General features: G+C 52.4%; 1 protein-coding gene across 6 annotated transcripts in view; it reads right to left on the bottom strand.

Annotated features, from left to right (window-relative positions):
* LOC147091105 (uncharacterized) overlaps window positions 1-17,821 on the bottom strand; it is an 83,369-nt gene that overhangs the window by 17,204 nt on the left and 48,344 nt on the right. For all 6 annotated transcript variants that reach the window (XM_085977570.1, XM_085977571.1, XM_085977573.1 and 3 more), the window contains one exon: window positions 1,729-1,791. In XM_085977570.1, coding sequence (XP_085833696.1) covers window positions 1,729-1,791 — 63 coding nt within the window. The remainder of the gene's footprint in view (window positions 1-1,728; window positions 1,792-17,821) is intronic.

Raw genomic sequence — 17,821 nt, 5'->3', positions numbered from 1 at the left:
AGGGAGAGAGAGAGGGGGAGAGAGAGGGGGAAGGGGAGAGAGAGGAGAGGGGAGAGAGGGAGATGAGGGGAGAGAGAGAGGGGGAAGGGAGAGAGAGAGAGGGAAGGGAGAGAGAGAGGGAGAGGAGAGGGGGAAGGGGAGAGAGAGAAGGGGAGAGAGAGGGGGAAGGGAGGAGAGAGGGAAGGGAGAGAGAGAGGGGAAGGGGGGAGAGAGAGAGAGGGGAGAGGAGAGGAGAGAGGAAGGGAGAGAGAGTGAGGGAGAGAGAGAGGGGAGAGAGGGAGGGAGAGAGGGAAGGGGAGAGGGAAGGGGAGAGAGGGAAGGAAGAGGAGGGAGAGAGAGAGTGAGGAAGGGAGAGAGAGAGAGGAGGGAGAGAGGTGGGAGAGAGAGAGAGAGAGGAGAGGAGGAGAAGGAGGACAGAAGAGAGAGGAGAGAGAGAAGAGAATAAAGAGGGGAAGAGAGAAATTGAAGAAGGAGAGAGCTGCAGGACATTGAGATGAAGGTAGATGGAAAAGCAGCTGGCGATAGGGATGGGATGGGCAGAGGCTGATATAATGAGACTGAGAGGAGGAGACATACCAGGACAGTGATAGACACAGCTGCCTGCATCGATCTACCGTGTTAAATACAGGAGAAGGGACATCAGAAATAGGGGCAGGAGTCGGCCATTCGGCCCCTCGAGCCTGCTCCGCCATTCAATAACATCATGGCTGATCTTTTAACTCATCTCCACTTTCCTGCACTATCCCCATATCCCTTGATTCACTTAATATACAAAAAATCTATCGATCTCAGCCTTGAATATACTCAACGACGGAGCCTCCACAGCCCTCTGGGGTAGAGAATTCCAAAGATTCACCACCCTCCGAGTGAAGAAATTCCTCCTCATCTCAGTCCTAAATGGCCGACTCCTCATCCTGAGACTGTGACCCCTGGTTCTAGACTCCCCAGCCAGGGGAAACATCCTCCCTGCATCTACCCTGTCAATCCCTGTAAGAATTTTGTATGTTTCAATGAGATCACCTCTCATTCTTCTAAACTCTAGAGAATATAGGCCTAGTCTACTCAATCGCTCCTCATCGGACAATCCCCCCATCCCGGGGAGATGGAGTGAAAAACATATCGACAAACACAGTGAGACTGACCAGAGACTAAAGGAGAGAGGCAAACACAAATAGAACGGCACAATAATAAGGGATCAAGATGGGGGCGGTACTGAGCCCCACAGGCCAGGAAGATCCCGGCACTCGATCCCGATCTGTGCTAATTTGGCCAATTGCAGGATGGGGCAGGGTGCAGCGACTGAGCTTCCAATGGGCTTTCGCGGACCCGGGGCGACGAGAGAGGGTGGGGGGGTGGGGGGCGGAAGAGAGCAGGCTGAAGCAATTCCACCAGGGGAGGGGGGGGGGCGCTCCAGCGCTAGGGGTCAGGCCGAGGCTGCGCCGTCGCTGCTGCTTCCCCCCGCGGTCGAGTAGCCCTGCCCGCGGCTCACTGCCCGCTGCCGGGGAAGGGTGCAGCAGGCAGACCCCCCCCACCCCACCCCCCCCCCACCAGTCCGCACCCCCCGCCAACATAGAAACATAGAAGGTAGGAGCAGGAGTAGGCCATTTGGTCCCTCGAGCCTGCTCCGCCATTCAATGCAATCATGGCTGAGAACGCGACGACTGACCAGGAGGGGGACGTATACAGCACACGCACAGGAAGTGAGGGGACGGGGGACCCGTTTAATACCTGCTCGCTTGGGCCTGATAAAGAATCCTGAGTCGTAGAACTTGTCGTACACGGGGTAGCTGACTGCGGAGAAAGAGAACATCAGAATGTAAGAAATAGGAGCAGAAGTCGGCCATTCGGCCCCTCGAGCCCTGAACCACCATTCAATAAGATCATGGCTGATCATCGACCTCATCTCCACTTTCCTGCCCGATCCCCATATCCCTTGATTCACTTAATATTCAAAAATCTATCGACCTCTGTCTTGAATATACTCAACGACTGAGCCTCCACAGTCCTCTGGGGTAGAGAATTCCAAAGATTCACCACCCTCTGAGTGAAGAAATTTCTCCTCATCTCAGTCTTAAATGGCCGACCCCTTATTCTGAGACGGTGACCCCTGGTTCTAGACTCCCCAGCCAGGGGGAAACATCCTCCCAGCATCTACCCTGTCAAGCCCTGTAAGAATTTTGTATGTTTCAATGAGATTGTGGGAAACCACTTTTGTCGTTCACTATCGTTACACTATAGTTATCACTGTTATATGGTTATCACTGTTCACACTGTTGTATCACTATACGAGGTCGCCTCTTGTCACGCTGTTATACCTGGGCTGACCACGGATGACTCCGCCCATGGCTCCACCTACCTGCCCAGGTATAAAGGTGGTCGACTGGCTGGTATTCCTCCTTGTTGGATCCGATCACCCACGAGGGTGGGCTCTGTTATTTAGCCAATAAAAACCTATAGTTACTTTCTTAACTCGTCGCTTTTCATTGGATGAATTGATAGGCATATCAATTTTATTGGCTAAATAACAGAGCCCACCCTCGACCCTATCGGTTAAGGGTACGGAGTATAAAAATTTTAAACTCCTCGTCCTTCCCCAGCTATGCGCCGCCGTCCTACTAGGGCTAGACTTCCAATCACACCTCCAAAGCGTCACGCTAGCATACGGCGGACCCCTCCCCCCACTCACAGTCGACAACCAGCAGCCTTTAAACCGCCCACCGCGTAACACCTGCGGCCTATCCACCCTCAAGGTCCCGCCACCTTCCCTGTGCGCTAACCTCACCCCCGACTGCAAACCCGTCGCGACCAAGAGCAGGCGGTACAGCGCCGGGGACAGAGCTTTCATTAGCTCTGAGGTGCAGCGTCTCCTGAAGGAGGGCATCATCGAGGGGAGCACCAGCCCCTGGCGTGCCCAGGTCGTGGTCGTTAAGACCGGCAATAAAAACCGCCTGGTCATCGACTACAGCCAGACCATAAACAGGTACACCCAGCTGGACGCATACCCCCTTCCCCGCATATCTGATATGGTCAATCAGATTGCACAGTACCGGGTATTCTCCACCATCGACCTTAAGTCGGCCTATCACCAACTCCCTATCCGCCCTGAGGACCGCCAGTATACCGCCTTCGAGGTGAACGGCCGCCTCTACCACTTCCTTAGGGTTCCCTTCGGCGTCACCAACGGGGTTTCGGTCTTCCAAAGGGAGATGGACCGGATGGTTGACCAGAACGGGCTGCACGCCACGTTCCCCTATCTAGATAACGTCACCATCTGCGGCCGCGACCGGCAGGACCATGACGTTAATCTGGAGAGATTCCTCCGTACGGCCCAACGGCTGAACCTCACCTACAATAAGGAGAAATGTGTGTTTAACACCTCGCGCCTTGCCATCCTCGGCTGTGTAGTAGAGAACGGAGTCATCGGCCCCGACCCCGAAAGAATGCGCCCCCTCATGGAGCTTCCCCTCCCCCACTGTCCAAAGGCGCTGAAGAGGACCCTGGGGCTCTTCGCCTACTATGCCCAATGGGTGCCCAATTATGCGGACAAAGCCAGACCCCTCATGAAGTCCACATCCTTCCCCCTTACGGAGGAAGCGTGCGCAGCCTTCTCCCTCATTAAGGGAGACATCGCCAAGGCCACAATGCACGCAGTGGACGAGTCCATCCCCTTCCAAGTGGAGAGCGATGCATCCGACTTCGCCCTAGCCGCTACCCTTAACCAGGAGGGGAGACCAGTGGCCTTCTTCTCAAGGACCCTACAGGGCCCTGAGATCCGACACTCGTCGGTCGAGAAGGAGGCCCAAGCGATTGTGGAGGCAGTACGACGCTGGAGGCATTACCTGGCAGGCAAACGATTTACCCTCCTCACCGACCAGCGTTCGGTCGCTTTTATGTTTAATAACAAGCTGAGGGGCAAAATCAAGAATGACAAGATATTGAGGTGGAGAATCGAACTATCCACCTATGATTATGATATCTTGTACCGGCCTGGTAAGCTGAACGATCCCCCTGATGCTCTGTCACGAATTACATGCGCCAGCGCGCAAAGTGATAGACTTCAGACCCTCCACAACGACCTCTGCCACCCCGGGGTCACCAGACTTTACCACTTCATTAAGGCCCGCAACCTGCCATACTCCATCGAGGAGGTCAGGACCATGACCAGGAACTGCCAGACCTGTGCCGAGTGCAAACCGCACTTCTTTAGGCCGGACAGAGCAAGCCTGATCAAGGCCACCCGCCCCTTCAAGCGCCTGAGCATCGACTTTAAGGGGCCCCTCCCGTCCTCTGACCGTAATGTGTACTTCCTCAACATCGTTGATGAGTACTCCCGTTTCCCCTTTGCCTTCCCCTGCCCAGACATGACCAGTACCACGGTCATCAAGTGCCTGAACGACCTCTTCGCCTTGTTCGGGTTCCCAAACTATATACATAGTGACCGGGGCTCCTCCTTCATGAGCGAGGAACTCCGTCAGTTCCTACTAGCGAGAGGTATTGCTGCAAGCAGGACCACCAGCTACAACCCCCGAGGGAATGGCCAGGTAGAAAGAGAGAACGCGACGGTATGGAAGGCCGTCCTCTTAGCCTTAAAGTCTAAGGGCCTCCCAACCTCCCGCTGGCAGGAAGTCCTCCCGGCAGCTCTGCACTCCATCCGGTCACTACTTTGCACTGCCATTAACGCCACCCCCCATGAACGAATGTTTGTTTTCCCCAGGAAGTCGACTACGGGAACCACGCTACCAACCTGGCTGACCTCCCCGGGGCCCGTCTTGCTGCGAAAGCACGTGAGGGCCCATAAAACGGACCCCCTGGTCGAGAAGGTGAACCTCCTGCACGCCAACCCCCAGTACGCCTATGTGGCTTACCCGGACGGGCGGGAGGACACAGTCTCCTTACGAGACCTCGTACCCTTGGGCATTCCGGAGACACCACCTTTACCCCCCCCCCACCCCCCCCCCCAATTCCAGCTAAGGTAGACGGCATGCCGGAACCTCACGAGCCTTCGCCTACCTCGCAGACGCCAGCATCAACACCGGAGAATGCAACACTGCCGCTGCGACGATCAGAAAGGCTTACGAGGCCTCCGGACAGACTGACTTACCAGAACTGGTAGTACACTTCACCCCGCCGGACTCAAATCTAAACAAGGGGTGAATGTGGTAAACCACTTTTGTCGTTCACTATCGTTACACTATAGTTATCACTGTTATATCGTTATCACTGTTCACACTGTTGTATCACTATACGAGGTCACCTCTTGTCACGCTGTTATACCTGGGCTGACCACTGCTGACTCCGCCCATGGCTCCACCTACCTGCCCAGGTATAAAGGTGGTCGACTGGCTGGTATTCCTCCTTGTTGGATCCGATCACCCACGAGGGTGGGCTCTGTTATTTAGCCAATAAAAACCTATAGTTACTTTCTTAACTCGTCGCTTTTCATTGGATGAATTGATAGGTATATCAGAGATCACCTCTCATTCTTCTAAACTCCAGAGAATATAGGCCTAGTCTACTCAATCTCTCCTCATAGGACAGTCCCCCCATCCCAGGAACCAGTCTGGTGAACCTTCGCTGCACTCCCTCTATGGCAAGTATATCCTTCCTTAGGTAAGGAGACCAAAACTGTCCACAATACTCCAGGTGTGGTCTCACCAGGGCCCTATATAATCGCAGTAAGACGTCTTTACTCTTATACTCAAATCCTCTTGTAATAAAGGCCAACATACCATTTGCTTTTCTAATTGCTTGCTGTACCTGCAGGTTAACTTTCAGTGATTCGTGTACAAGGACACCCAGGTCCCTCTGAACACCAACATTTCCCAATCTCTCACCATTTAAAAAATACTCTGCTTTTCTATTTTCCTACCAAAGTGGATAACTTCACATTTCTCCACATTATAATCCATTTGCCATGTTCTTGCCCACTCACTTAGCCTGTCTATATCCCCTTGAAGCCTCCTTGCATCCTCCTCACAACTTACATTCCCACCCAGCTTTGTATCATCAGCAAACTTGGATATATTACATTTGGTCCTCTCATCCAAATCATTGATGTAGATTGTGAATAGCTGAGGCCCAAGCACTGATCCTTGTGGTACCCCACTAGTTACAGCCTGCCAACCCGAAAATGACCCGTTTATTCCTACTCTCTGATTTCTGTCCGTTAACCAATCCTCAATCCATGCCAGTATATTACCCCCAATCCCACGAGCCCTAATTTTGTTTAATAACCTCTTGTGCGGCACCTTATCGAATGCCTTCTGAAAATCCAAATATACCACATCTACTGGTTCCCCCTTATCTATTCTGCTCGTTACAACCTCAAAAAACGCTAATAGATTTGTCAAACACGATTTCCCTTTCATAAATCCGTGTTGACTGCCCAACCCTATTATTATTTTCTAAGTGCCCTGTTACCACGTCCTTAATAATAGATTCTAGCATTTTCCCTACGACTGATGTCAGGCTAACTGGTCTGTAGTTCCCCGTTTTCTCTCTCCCTCCTTTCTTAAATAGTGGGGTTACATTTACTATCTTCCAATCCGTGGGAACCGTTTTAGAATCTGGAATTTTGGAAAGTGACAACCAATGTCCACTATCTCTATAGTCACCTCTTTCAAAACCCGAGGACGTAGGCCATCAGGTCCAGGGGATTTATCGGCTTTCAGTCCCATTAATTTCTCCAGTACTATTTTATTACTAACACTAATTTCTTTCAGTTCCTCATTCTCGCTAGAGCCTTGGTTCTCCACTATTTCCGGGAGGTTTTTTGCATCTTCTTCCGTGAAGACAGACACAAAGTATTTGTTTAATTTCTCTGCCATTTCCTTATTCCCCATTATAATTGCTCCTGTCTCAGCCTGTAACAACAAGGAGTTAACAGGGCATCTTCCGAGCAGAGTTAGAGAGCAGAAACAAGTGAAAATATTCACCAACCCCCATGTGTCTCACTCCCAGATATCCATTATTCCCCATGTACCTCACTCCCAGGTATCTATTATTCCTCATATAACTCCGACCACTTGGCTGCGACCTAGATATCAGGACACCCAGTCGACCCTGCAAAGTCCACCTCACTAACATCTGGAGAGCTGTCCCACAGGCCAGTCAAGCAACAGCCTGACATAGACATGCTCATATCCACCTGCCAGCGTCCCATCACCATCCCCGAGTACACCCTGCCCCACCGGCAGGACAGACCCACCAGAGGTGGGGGTACAGTCGGGAGCGAGTGGCCCTGGGAGTCCCCAACATTGACTCCGGACCCCATGCAGTCTCATGGCTTCAGGTCAAACAAGGAAACCTCCTGCTGATTACCAGCCTCCCCCTGTCTTTCTTCATCTAAATCTATCAGCATAACCTTCTGTTCCTTTCTCCCTCGTGTGTTTATCCAGCTTCCCCTTAAATGTATCTCTGCTATTCGCTTCAACCACTCCCTGTGGCAGCGAGTTCCACATTCTCACCACTCTCTGGGTAAAGAAGTTTCTCCTGAATTCCTGATTGGATTTTTTAGTGACTGTCTTATATTGATGGTCTCCACCACCAGTGGAAACATCTTCTCTACGTTCACCCTATCGAACCCCTTCATAATCTTAAAGACCTCGATCAGGTCGCCCCTCAGCCTTCTCTCTTCTAGAGAAAGGAGCCCCTGCCTGTTCAATCTTTCCTGATAGTTGTAAGCTCCTTGTAAATCCTTTCCTGGAATCATTCTTGTAAATCCTTTTCACACATTCTCCAGTGCCTCTATATCCTTTTTGTAATATGGAGACCGGAACTGTGCCCAGTGCTCCAAGTGTGGTCTAACCAGACCGGAACTGTGCACAGTGCTCCAAGTGCGGTCTAACCAGACCGGAACTGTGCACAGTGCTCCAAGTGCGGTCTAACCAGACCGGAACTGTGCCCAGTACTCCAAGTGTGGTCTAACCAGACCGGAACTGTGCACAGTGCTCCAAGTGCGGTCTAACCAGACCGGAACTGTGCCCAGTACTCCAAGTGTGGTCTAACCAGATCGGAACTGTGCCCAGTACTCCAAGTGTGGTCTAACCAGACCGGAACTGTGCCCAGTACTCCAAGTGTGGTCTAACCAGACCGGAACTGTGCACAGTGCTCCAAGTGTGGTCTAACCAGACCGGAACTGTGCACAGTACTCCTAGTGCGGTCTAACCAGACCGGAACTGTGCACAGTGCTCCAAGTGCGGTCTAACCAGACCGGAACTGTGCCCAGTACTCCTAGTGCGGTCTAACCAGACCGGAACTGTGCACAGTGCTCCAAGTGCGGTCTAACCAGACCGGAACTGTGCCCAGTACTCCTAGTGTGGTCTAACCAGACCGGAACTGTGCAGAGTGCTCCAAGTGCGGTCTAACCAGACCGGAACTGTGCACAGTGCTCCAAGTGTGGTCTAACCAGACCGGAACTGTGCACAGTGCTCCAAGTGTGGTCTAACCAGACCGGAACTGTGCCCAGTACTCCTAGTGCGGTCTAACCAGACCGGAACTGTGCACAGTGCTCCAAGTGTGGTCTAACCAGACCGGAACTGTGCACAGTGCTCCAAGTGCGGTCTAACCAGACCGGAACTGTGCCCAGTACTCCTAGTGCGGTCTAACCAGACCGGAACTGTGCACAGTGCTCCAAGTGTGGTCTAACCAGACCGGAACTGTGCAGAGTGCTCCAAGTGCGGTCTAACCAGACCGGAACTGTGCACAGTGCTCCAAGTGCGGTCTAACCAGACCGGAACTGTGCCCAGTACTCCTAGTGCGGTCTAACCAGACCGGAACTGTGCACAGTGCTCCAAGTGTGGTCTAACCAGACCGGAACTGTGCCCAGTACTCCTAGTGCGGTCTAACCAGACCGGAACTGTGCACAGTGCTCCAAGTGTGGTCTAACCAGACCAGAACTGTGCACAGTGCTCCAAGTGTGGTCTAACCAGACCGGAACTGTGCACAGTGCTCCAAGTGTGGTCTAACCAGACCGGAACTGTGCACAGTGCTCCAAGTGTGGTCTAACCAGACCGGAACTGTGCCCAGTGCTCCAAGTGCGGTCTAACCAGACCGGAACTGTGCACAGTGCTCCAAGTGTGGTCTAACCAGACCGGAACTGTGCACAGTGCTCCTAGTGCGGTCTAACCAGACCGGAACTGTGCACAGTGCTCCAAGTGTGGTCTAACCAGACCGGAACTGTGCACAGTGCTCCAAGTGCGGTCTAACCAGACCGGAACTGTGCACAGTGCTCCAAGTGTGGTCTAACCAGACCGGAACTGTGCACAGTGCTCCAAGTGCGGTCTAACCAGACCGGAACTGTGCACAGTGCTCCAAGTGTGGTCTAACCAGACCGGAACTGTGCAGAGTGCTCCAAGTGTGGTCTAACCAGGCCGGAACTGTGCACAGTGCTCCTAGTGCGGTCTAACCAGACCGGAACTGTGCACAGTGCTCCAAGTGTGGTCTAACCAGACCAGAACTGTGCACAGTGCTCCTAGTGCGGTCTAACCAGACCGGAACTGTGCACAGTGCTCCAAGTGTGGTCTAACCAGACCGGAACTGTGCACAGTGCTCCAAGTGTGGTCTAACCAGACCGGAACTGTGCAGAGTGCTCCAAGTGTGGTCTAACCAGACCGGAACTGTGCACAGTGCTCCTAGTGCGGTCTAACCAGACCGGAACTGTGCACAGTGCTCCTAGTGCGGTCTAACCAGACCGGAACTGTGCACAGTGCTCCAAGTGCGGTCTAACCAGATCGGAACTGTGCACAGTGCTCCAAGTGTGGTCTAACCAGACCGGAACTGCGCACAGTGCTCCAAGTGCGGTCTAACCAGACCGGAACTGTGCACAGTGCTCCAAGTATGGTCTAACCAGACCGGAACTGTGCACAGTGCTCCAAGTGTGGTCTAACCAGACCGGAACTGTGCACAGTGCTCCAAGTGTGGTCTAACCAGACCGGAACTGTGCACAGTGCTCCAAGTGTGGTCTAACCAGACCGGAACTGTGCACAGTGCTCCAAGTGTGGTCTAACCAGACCGGAACTGTGCAGAGTGCTCCAAGTGCGGTCTAACCAGACCGGAACTGTGCCCAGTACTCCTAGTGCGGTCTAACCAGACCGGAACTGTGCACAGTGCTCCAAGTGTGGTCTAACCAGGCCGGAACTGTGCACAGTGCTCCTAGTGCGGTCTAACCAGACCGGAACTGTGCACAGTGCTCCTAGTGCGGTCTAACCAGACCGGAACTGTGCACAGTGCTCCAAGTGCGGTCTAACCAGACCGGAACTGTGCACAGTGCTCCAAGTGTGGTCTAACCAGACCGGAACTGTGCACAGTGCTCCAAGTGCGGTCTAACCAGACCGGAACTGTGCACAGTGCTCCAAGTGCGGTCTAACCAGACCGGAACTGTGCACAGTGCTCCAAGTGCGATCTAACCAGACCGGAACTGTGCACAGTGCTCCAAGTGCGGTCTAACCAGACCGGAACTGTGCACAGTGCTCCAAGTGTGGTCTAACCAGACCGGAACTGTGCACAGTGCTCCAAGTGCGGTCTAACCAGACCGGAACTGTGCACAGTGCTCCAAGTGCGGTCTAACCAGACCGGAACTGTGCACAGTGCTCCAAGTGCGGTCTAACCAGACCGGAACTGTGCACAGTGCTCCAAGTGTGGTCTAACCAGACCGGAACTGTGCACAGTGCTCCAAGTGCGGTCTAACCAGACCGGAACTGTGCACAGTGCTCCAAGTGTGGTCTAACCAGACCGGAACTGTGCAGAGTGCTCCAAGTGTGGTCTAACCAGACCGGAACTGTGCACAGTGCTCCAAGTGTGGTCTAACCAGACCGGAACTGTGCAGAGTGCTCCAAGTGTGGTCTAACCAGACCGGAACTGTGCACAGTGCTCCAAGTGTGGTCTAACCAGACCGGAACTGTGCACAGTGTTCCAAGTGTGGTCTAACCAGACCGGAACTGTGCACAATGCTCCAAGTGAGGTATAACCAGACCGGAACTGTGCACAGTGCTCCAAGTGTGGTCTAACCAGACCGGAACTGTGCACAGTGCTCCAAGTGTGGTCTAACCAGACCAGAACTGTGCAGAGTGCTCCAAGTGTGGTCTAACCAGACCAGAACTGTGCACAGTGCTCCAAGTGTGGTCTAACCAGACCAGAACTGTGCAGAGTGCTCCAAGTGTGGTCTAACCAGACCAGAACTGTGCAGAGTGCTCCAAGTGTGGTCTAACCAGACCGGAACTGTGCACAGTGCTCCAAGTGTGGTCTAACCAGACCGGAACTGTGCAGAGTGCTCCAAGTGTGGTCTGTATAGGTTTAACATAATTTCTATGCCTTTCAATTCTATTCCTCTAGAAATGAACCTCATCGTTTATGGCCTTGTTAACCTGTGTTGCTACCTTTAGTGATTTGTGAATCTGTATCCCTCGATCCCTGTGCGCCTCTACCCCCATTTAGATCCTTATTTCCCAAGGAGTAATGTGGCCTCCTTAACACTCCTACCAAAATGCGCGTCTTCACATTTCTCTAAATTGAAATTCATTTACCATTTACACGACGATTCTTCAAGCCTGTTAATGTCGTCTTCTATTTTGTCACAGAACATTGGAGACCCGGGATTGTGTTACACGGAGAATATTGGACACCTGAGATAGAGATCCCTCGGGAACAACAGATACCTGGGAGAGGTCATATAGGGAATAATGGATTCCTGGGAATGAGTTACATAGGGAATAATGGATACCTGGGAGAGGTCATATTGGGAATAATGGATTCCTGGGAGAGTCATCTAGGGAATAATGGTTACCTGGGAGAGTCATATAGGGAATAATGGATACCTGGGAGAGTCATATAGGGAATAATGGATACCTGGGAGAGGGTCATCTAGGGAATAATGGTTACCTGGGAGAGTCATCTAGGGAATAATGGATACCTGGGAGAGAGTCATCTAGGGAATAATGGGTACCTGGGAGAGGTCATATAGGGAATAATGGATACCTGGGAGAGGGTCATCTAGGGAATAATGGTTACCTGGGAGAGTCATCTAGGGAATAATGGATACCTGGGAGAGGGTCATCTAGGGAATAATGGATACCTGGGAGAGTCATATAGGGAATAATGGATACCTGGGAGAGTCATATAGGGTATAATGGATACCTGGGAGAGAGTCATCTAGGGAATAATGGTTACCTGGGAGAGTCATCTAGGGAATAATGGTTACCTGGGAGAGTCATAGAGGGAATAATGGATACCTGGGAGAGTCATATAGGGTATAATGGATACCTGGGAAAGAGTCATCTAGGGAATAATGGTTACCTGGGAGAGTCATCTAGGGAATAATGGATACCTGGGAGAGGGTCATCTAGGGAATAATGGATACCTGGGAGAGTCATATAGGGAATAATGGATACCTGGGAGAGTCATATAGGGTATAATGGATACCTGGGAGAGAGTCATCTAGGGAATAATGGTTACCTGGGAGAGTCATAGAGGGAATAATGGATACCTGGGAAAGAGTCATCTAGGGAATAATGGATACCCGGGAGAGGGTCATATAGGGATTAATGGATACCTGGGAGAGTCATCTAGGGAATAATGGATACCTGGGAGAGGGTCATCTAGGGAATAATGGTTACCTGGGAGAGAGTCATATAGGGATTAATGGATACCTGGAAGAGGTCATATAGGGAATAATGGATTCCTGGGAGAGTCATATAGGGAATAATGGATACCTGGGAGAGGGTCATCTAGGGAATAATGGATACCTGGGAGAGGGTCATCTAGGGAATAATGGTTACCTGGGAGAGTCATCTAGGGAATAATGGATACCTGGGAGAGGGTCATCTAGGGAATAATGGATACCTGGGAGAGTCATATAGGGAATAATGGATACCTGGGAGAGTCATATAGGGAATAATGGATACCTGGGAGAGTCATATAGGGTATAATGGATACCTGGGAGAGAGTCATCTAGGGAATAATGGTTACCTGGGAGAGGGTCATATAGGGAATAATGGTTACCTGGGAAAGAGTCATCTAGGGAATAATGGATACCCGGGAGAGGGTCATATAGGGATTAATGGATACCTGGGAGAGTCATCTAGGGAATAATGGATACCTGGGAGAGGGTCATCTAGGGAATAATGGATACCTGGGAGAGGGTCATCTAGGGAATAATGGTTACCTGGGAGAGAGTCATATAGGGATTAATGGATACCTGGAAGAGGTCATATAGGGAATAATGGATTCCTGGGAGAGTCATATAGGGAATAATGGATACCTGGGAGAGGGTCATCTAGGGAATAATGGATACCTGGGAGAGTCATATAGGGAATAATGGATACCTGGGAGAGGGTCATATAGGGAATAATGGATACCTGGGAGAGGGTCATCTAGGGAATAATGGATACCTAGGAGAGGGTCATCTAGGGAATAATGGATACCTGGGAGAAGGTCATCTAGGGAATAATGGATACCTGGGAGAGGGTCATCTAGGGAATAATGGATACCTGGGAGAGGGTCATCTAGGGAATAATGGATACCTGGGAGAGGGTCATCTAGGGAATAATGGATACCTGGGAGAGGTCATATAGGGAATAATGGATACCTGGGAGCGGTCATATAGGGAATAATGGATACCTGGGAGAGGTCATATAGGGAATAATGGATACCTGGGAGAGGTCATATAGGGAATAATGGATACCTAGGAGAGATCATATAGGGAATAATGGTTACCTGGGAGAGGTCATATAGGGAATAATGGATACCTGGGAGAGGTCATATAGGGAATAATGGATACCTGGGAGAGGTCATATAGGGAATAATGGATACCTGGAAGAGGTCATATAGGGAATAATGGATACCTGGGAGAGGTCATATAGGGAATAATGGATACCTGGGAGAGGTCATATAGGGAATAATGGATACCTGGGAGAGGTCATATGGGGAATAATAGATACCTGGGAGAGCTACATAAGGGATGCTCATTTCTAAAACAGTCTAAATGAGCGGTACAACATCAAACTCAGTTAGGAACTTTAGCTAGCTTCAAGGAGATACCGTGAAAGGCTGGATGAGCAACCGCTCGCGATTCCCGGGGAGTTCTTTAAACGTGAGTATCTAGACCCAGGACGGGCATGTACTGCTCCGTATCTAGTCTTAAGAGGAACGTTTTGAAAAATTAACAATTGTAGTTAATTGTCAGACACATTACTGTCCCTAGTATCCACGAATTTGTTATTAAAGGGAGAAGGATTATCCTCCATCCATTATTCCCACGTAACTCTCTCTCAGGTATCCATTACTCGCTCTGTAATTCTCTCCCAGCTATCCATTAAACCCCGTGTCTATCTCTCCCAGGTATCCCTTTTTCCCAAAGTAACGCAATCCCAGGTATCCTTTATTTCCTATATAACTCTCTCCCAGGTATCCATAATTATCTCTGTGACTCAACAACTTGCATTTATATAGCACCTTTAATGTAGTAAAACATCCCAAGGGGCTTCACTGGAGCGAATAATAAAGATTTGACACCGAGCCCCATGAGGAGATATTAGGACAGGTGACCAAAAGCTTGGTCAAAGAGGCAGGTTTTAAGGAGTGTCTTAAAGGAGGGGAGAGAGGCGGAGAGGTTTAGGGAGCAAATTCCAGACCTCGGGGCCCAGGCAGCTGAAGGCACAGCCGCCAATGGTGGAGCGATGGAAATCGGGGATGGGCAAGAGGCCAGAATTGGAGGAGCGCCGAGATCTCGGAGCGTTGTAGGGCTGGAGGAGGTTACAGAGATAGGGAGGGGGCGAGGGCCACGGAGGGGATTTGAAAACAAGGATGAACATTTCAAAATCGAGGCGCTGCTTAACCGGGAGCCAATGTGGGTCAGCGAGCACAGGGGGTGATGGGTGAACGGGACTGGGTGCGAGTTAGGACACGGGGCAGTGAGCACAGGGGGTGATGGGTGAATGGGACTGGGTGTGAGTTAGGACACGGGGCAGTGAGCACAGGGGGTGATGGGTGAACGGGACTGGGTGTGAGTTAGGACACGGGGCAGTGAGCACAGGGGGTGATGGGTGAACGGGACTGGGTGTGAGTTAGGACACGGGTCAGCGAGCACAGGGGGTGATGGGTGAACGGGACTGGGTGCGAGTTAGGACACGGGGCAGTGAGCACAGGGGGTGATGGGTGAATGGGACTGGGTGTGAGTTAGGACACGGGGCAGTGAGCACAGGGGATGATGGGTGAACGGGACTGGGTGTGAGTTAGGACACGGGGCAGTGAGCACAGGGGGTGATGGGTGAACGGGACTGGGTGTGAGTTAGGACACGGGGCAGTGAGCACAGGGGGTGATGGGTGAACGGGACTCGGTGAGAGTTAGGACACGGGGCAGTGAGCACAGGGGGTGATGGGTGAATGGGACTGGGTGTGAGTTAGGACACGGGGCAGTGAGCACAGGGGGTGATGGGTGAACGGGACTGGGTGTGAGTTAGGACACGGGGCAGTGAGCACAGGGGGTGATGGGTGAACGGGACTGGGTGTGAGTTAGGACACGGGGCAGTGAGCACAGGGGGTGATGGGTGAACGGGACTCGGTGCGAGTTAGGACACGGGGCAGTGAGCACAGGGGGTGATGGGTGAACGGGACTGGGTGTGAGTTAGGACACGGGGCAGTGAGCACAGGGGGTGATGGGTGAACGGGACTGGGTGTGAGTTAGGACACGGGGCAGTGAGCACAGGGGGTGATGGGTGAACGGGACTGGGTGTGAGTTAGGACACGGGGCAGTGAGCACAGGGGGTGATAGGTGAACGGGACTGGGTGTGAGTTAGGACACGGGGCAGTGAGCACGGGGGGTGATGGGTGAACGGGACTGGGTGTGAGTTAGGACACGGGGCAGTGAGCACGGGGGGTGATGGGTGAACGGGACTGGGTGTGAGTTAGGACACGGGGCAGTGAGCACAGGGGGTGATGGGTGAACGGGACTGGGTGTGAGTTAGGACACGGGGCAGTGAGCACAGGGGGTGATGGGTGAACGGGACTGGGTGTGAGTTAGGACACGGGGCAGTGAGCACAGGGGGTGATGGGTGAACGGGACTCGGTGCGAGTTAGGACACGGGGCAGTGAGCACAGGGCGTGATGGGCGAACGGGACTGGGTGTGAGTTAGGACACGGGGCAGTGAGCACAGGGGGGTGATGGGTGAACGGGACTGGGTGTGAGTTAGGACACGGGGCAGTGAGCACAGGGGGTGATGGGTGAACGGGACTGGGTGTGAGTTAGGACACGGGGCAGTGAACACAGGGGGTGATGGGTGAACGGGACTGGGTGTGGGTTAGGACACGGGGCAGTGAACACAGGGGGTGATGGGTGAACGGGACTGGGTGTGTGTTAGGACACGGGGCAGTGAGCACAGGGGGGTGATGGGTGAACGGGACTGGGTGTGAGTTAGGACACGGGGCAGTGAGCACAGGGGGTGATGGGTGAACGGGACTGGGTGTGAGTTAGGACACGGGGCAGTGAACACAGGGGGTGATGGGTGAACGGGACTGGGTGCGAGTTAGGACACGGGGCAGTGAGCACAGGGGGGTGATGGGTGAACGGGACTGGGTGTGAGTTAGGACACGGGGCAGTGAGCACAGGGGGTGATGGGTGAACGGGACTGGGTGTGAGTTAGGACACGGGGCAGTGAGCACAGGGGGTGATGGGTGAACGGGACTCGGTGCGAGTTAGGACACGGGGCAGTGAGCACAGGGGGTGATGGGTGAACGAGACTGGGTGTGAGTTAGGACACGGGGCAGTGAGCACAGGGGGTGATGGGTGAACGGGACTGGGTGTGAGTTAGGACACGGGGCAGTGAGCACGGGGTGATGGGTGAACGGGACTGGGTGCGAGTTAGGACACGGGGCAGCGAGCACAGGGGGTGATGGGTGAACGGGACTGGGTGTGAGTTAGGACACAGGGCAGTGAGCACAGGGGGTGATGGGTGAACGGGACTGGGTGTGAGTTAGGACACGGGGCAGTGAGCACAGGGGGTGATGGGCGAACGGGACTGGGTGTGAGTTAGGACACGGGGCACTTTCACTGATTACATATTATTTTCAGATTTTATCTATTACACTAAATTCAAATTCTAAACACCCATGGCGGGATTTGAACTCACGTTCCCGGGATCATTCGTCCAGACCTCGGGATTACCAGTACCAGTGACATAACCATCAGACTATTCGCCCGATTATTCTCCATCTAACTCTCTCCCGGATATCCATCGTTCCCCATGGAACTCCATCCCAGATATGCGTTATTCCCCGGGTAACTCTCTCCTCGGAATATATATTTTTTTTTACATTCTTTGTCGGGATGTGGGCGTCGCTGGCGAGGTTGGCATCTATTGCCCATCCCTAGTTGCCCTTGAGAAGGTATTCGAAGTCTCGTACAGCCATTGCAGAATGAGCACTAATCTGTGGACGTGTGTTAAAAGCTTAACATGGCTATTCTGCCTAGTACACCCTATAGTTGCAACAGGTGTCAATTTAACTCAGGTATCCTAGATGCAGGAAGGATGTTCCCGATGGCGGGGGAGTCCAGAACCAGGGGTCACAGTCTAAGGATAAGGGGTAAGCCATTTAGGACAGAGATGAGGAGGAATTTCTTCACCCAGAGAGTGGTGAACCTGTGGAATTCTCTACCACAGAAGGCAGTGGAGGCCAATTCATCATTAAATATATTCAAGAAGGAGTTGGATATATTTGTTAAGGCTAAAGGGATCAAGGGCTATGGGGAGAAGGCAGGGACAGGGTACTGAATTTGGATGATCAGCCATGATCGCATTGAATGGCGGAACAGGCTCGAGGGGCCAAATGG

Source organism: Somniosus microcephalus, unplaced genomic scaffold, assembly GCF_052327205.1.
Source record: "Somniosus microcephalus isolate GS21.2 unplaced genomic scaffold, FLI_Smic_1.0 unresolved_chr4, whole genome shotgun sequence".
Lineage (NCBI taxonomy): Eukaryota > Metazoa > Chordata > Chondrichthyes > Squaliformes > Somniosidae > Somniosus > Somniosus microcephalus.
This window is presented reverse-complemented; position numbering and strand designations above follow the sequence as displayed.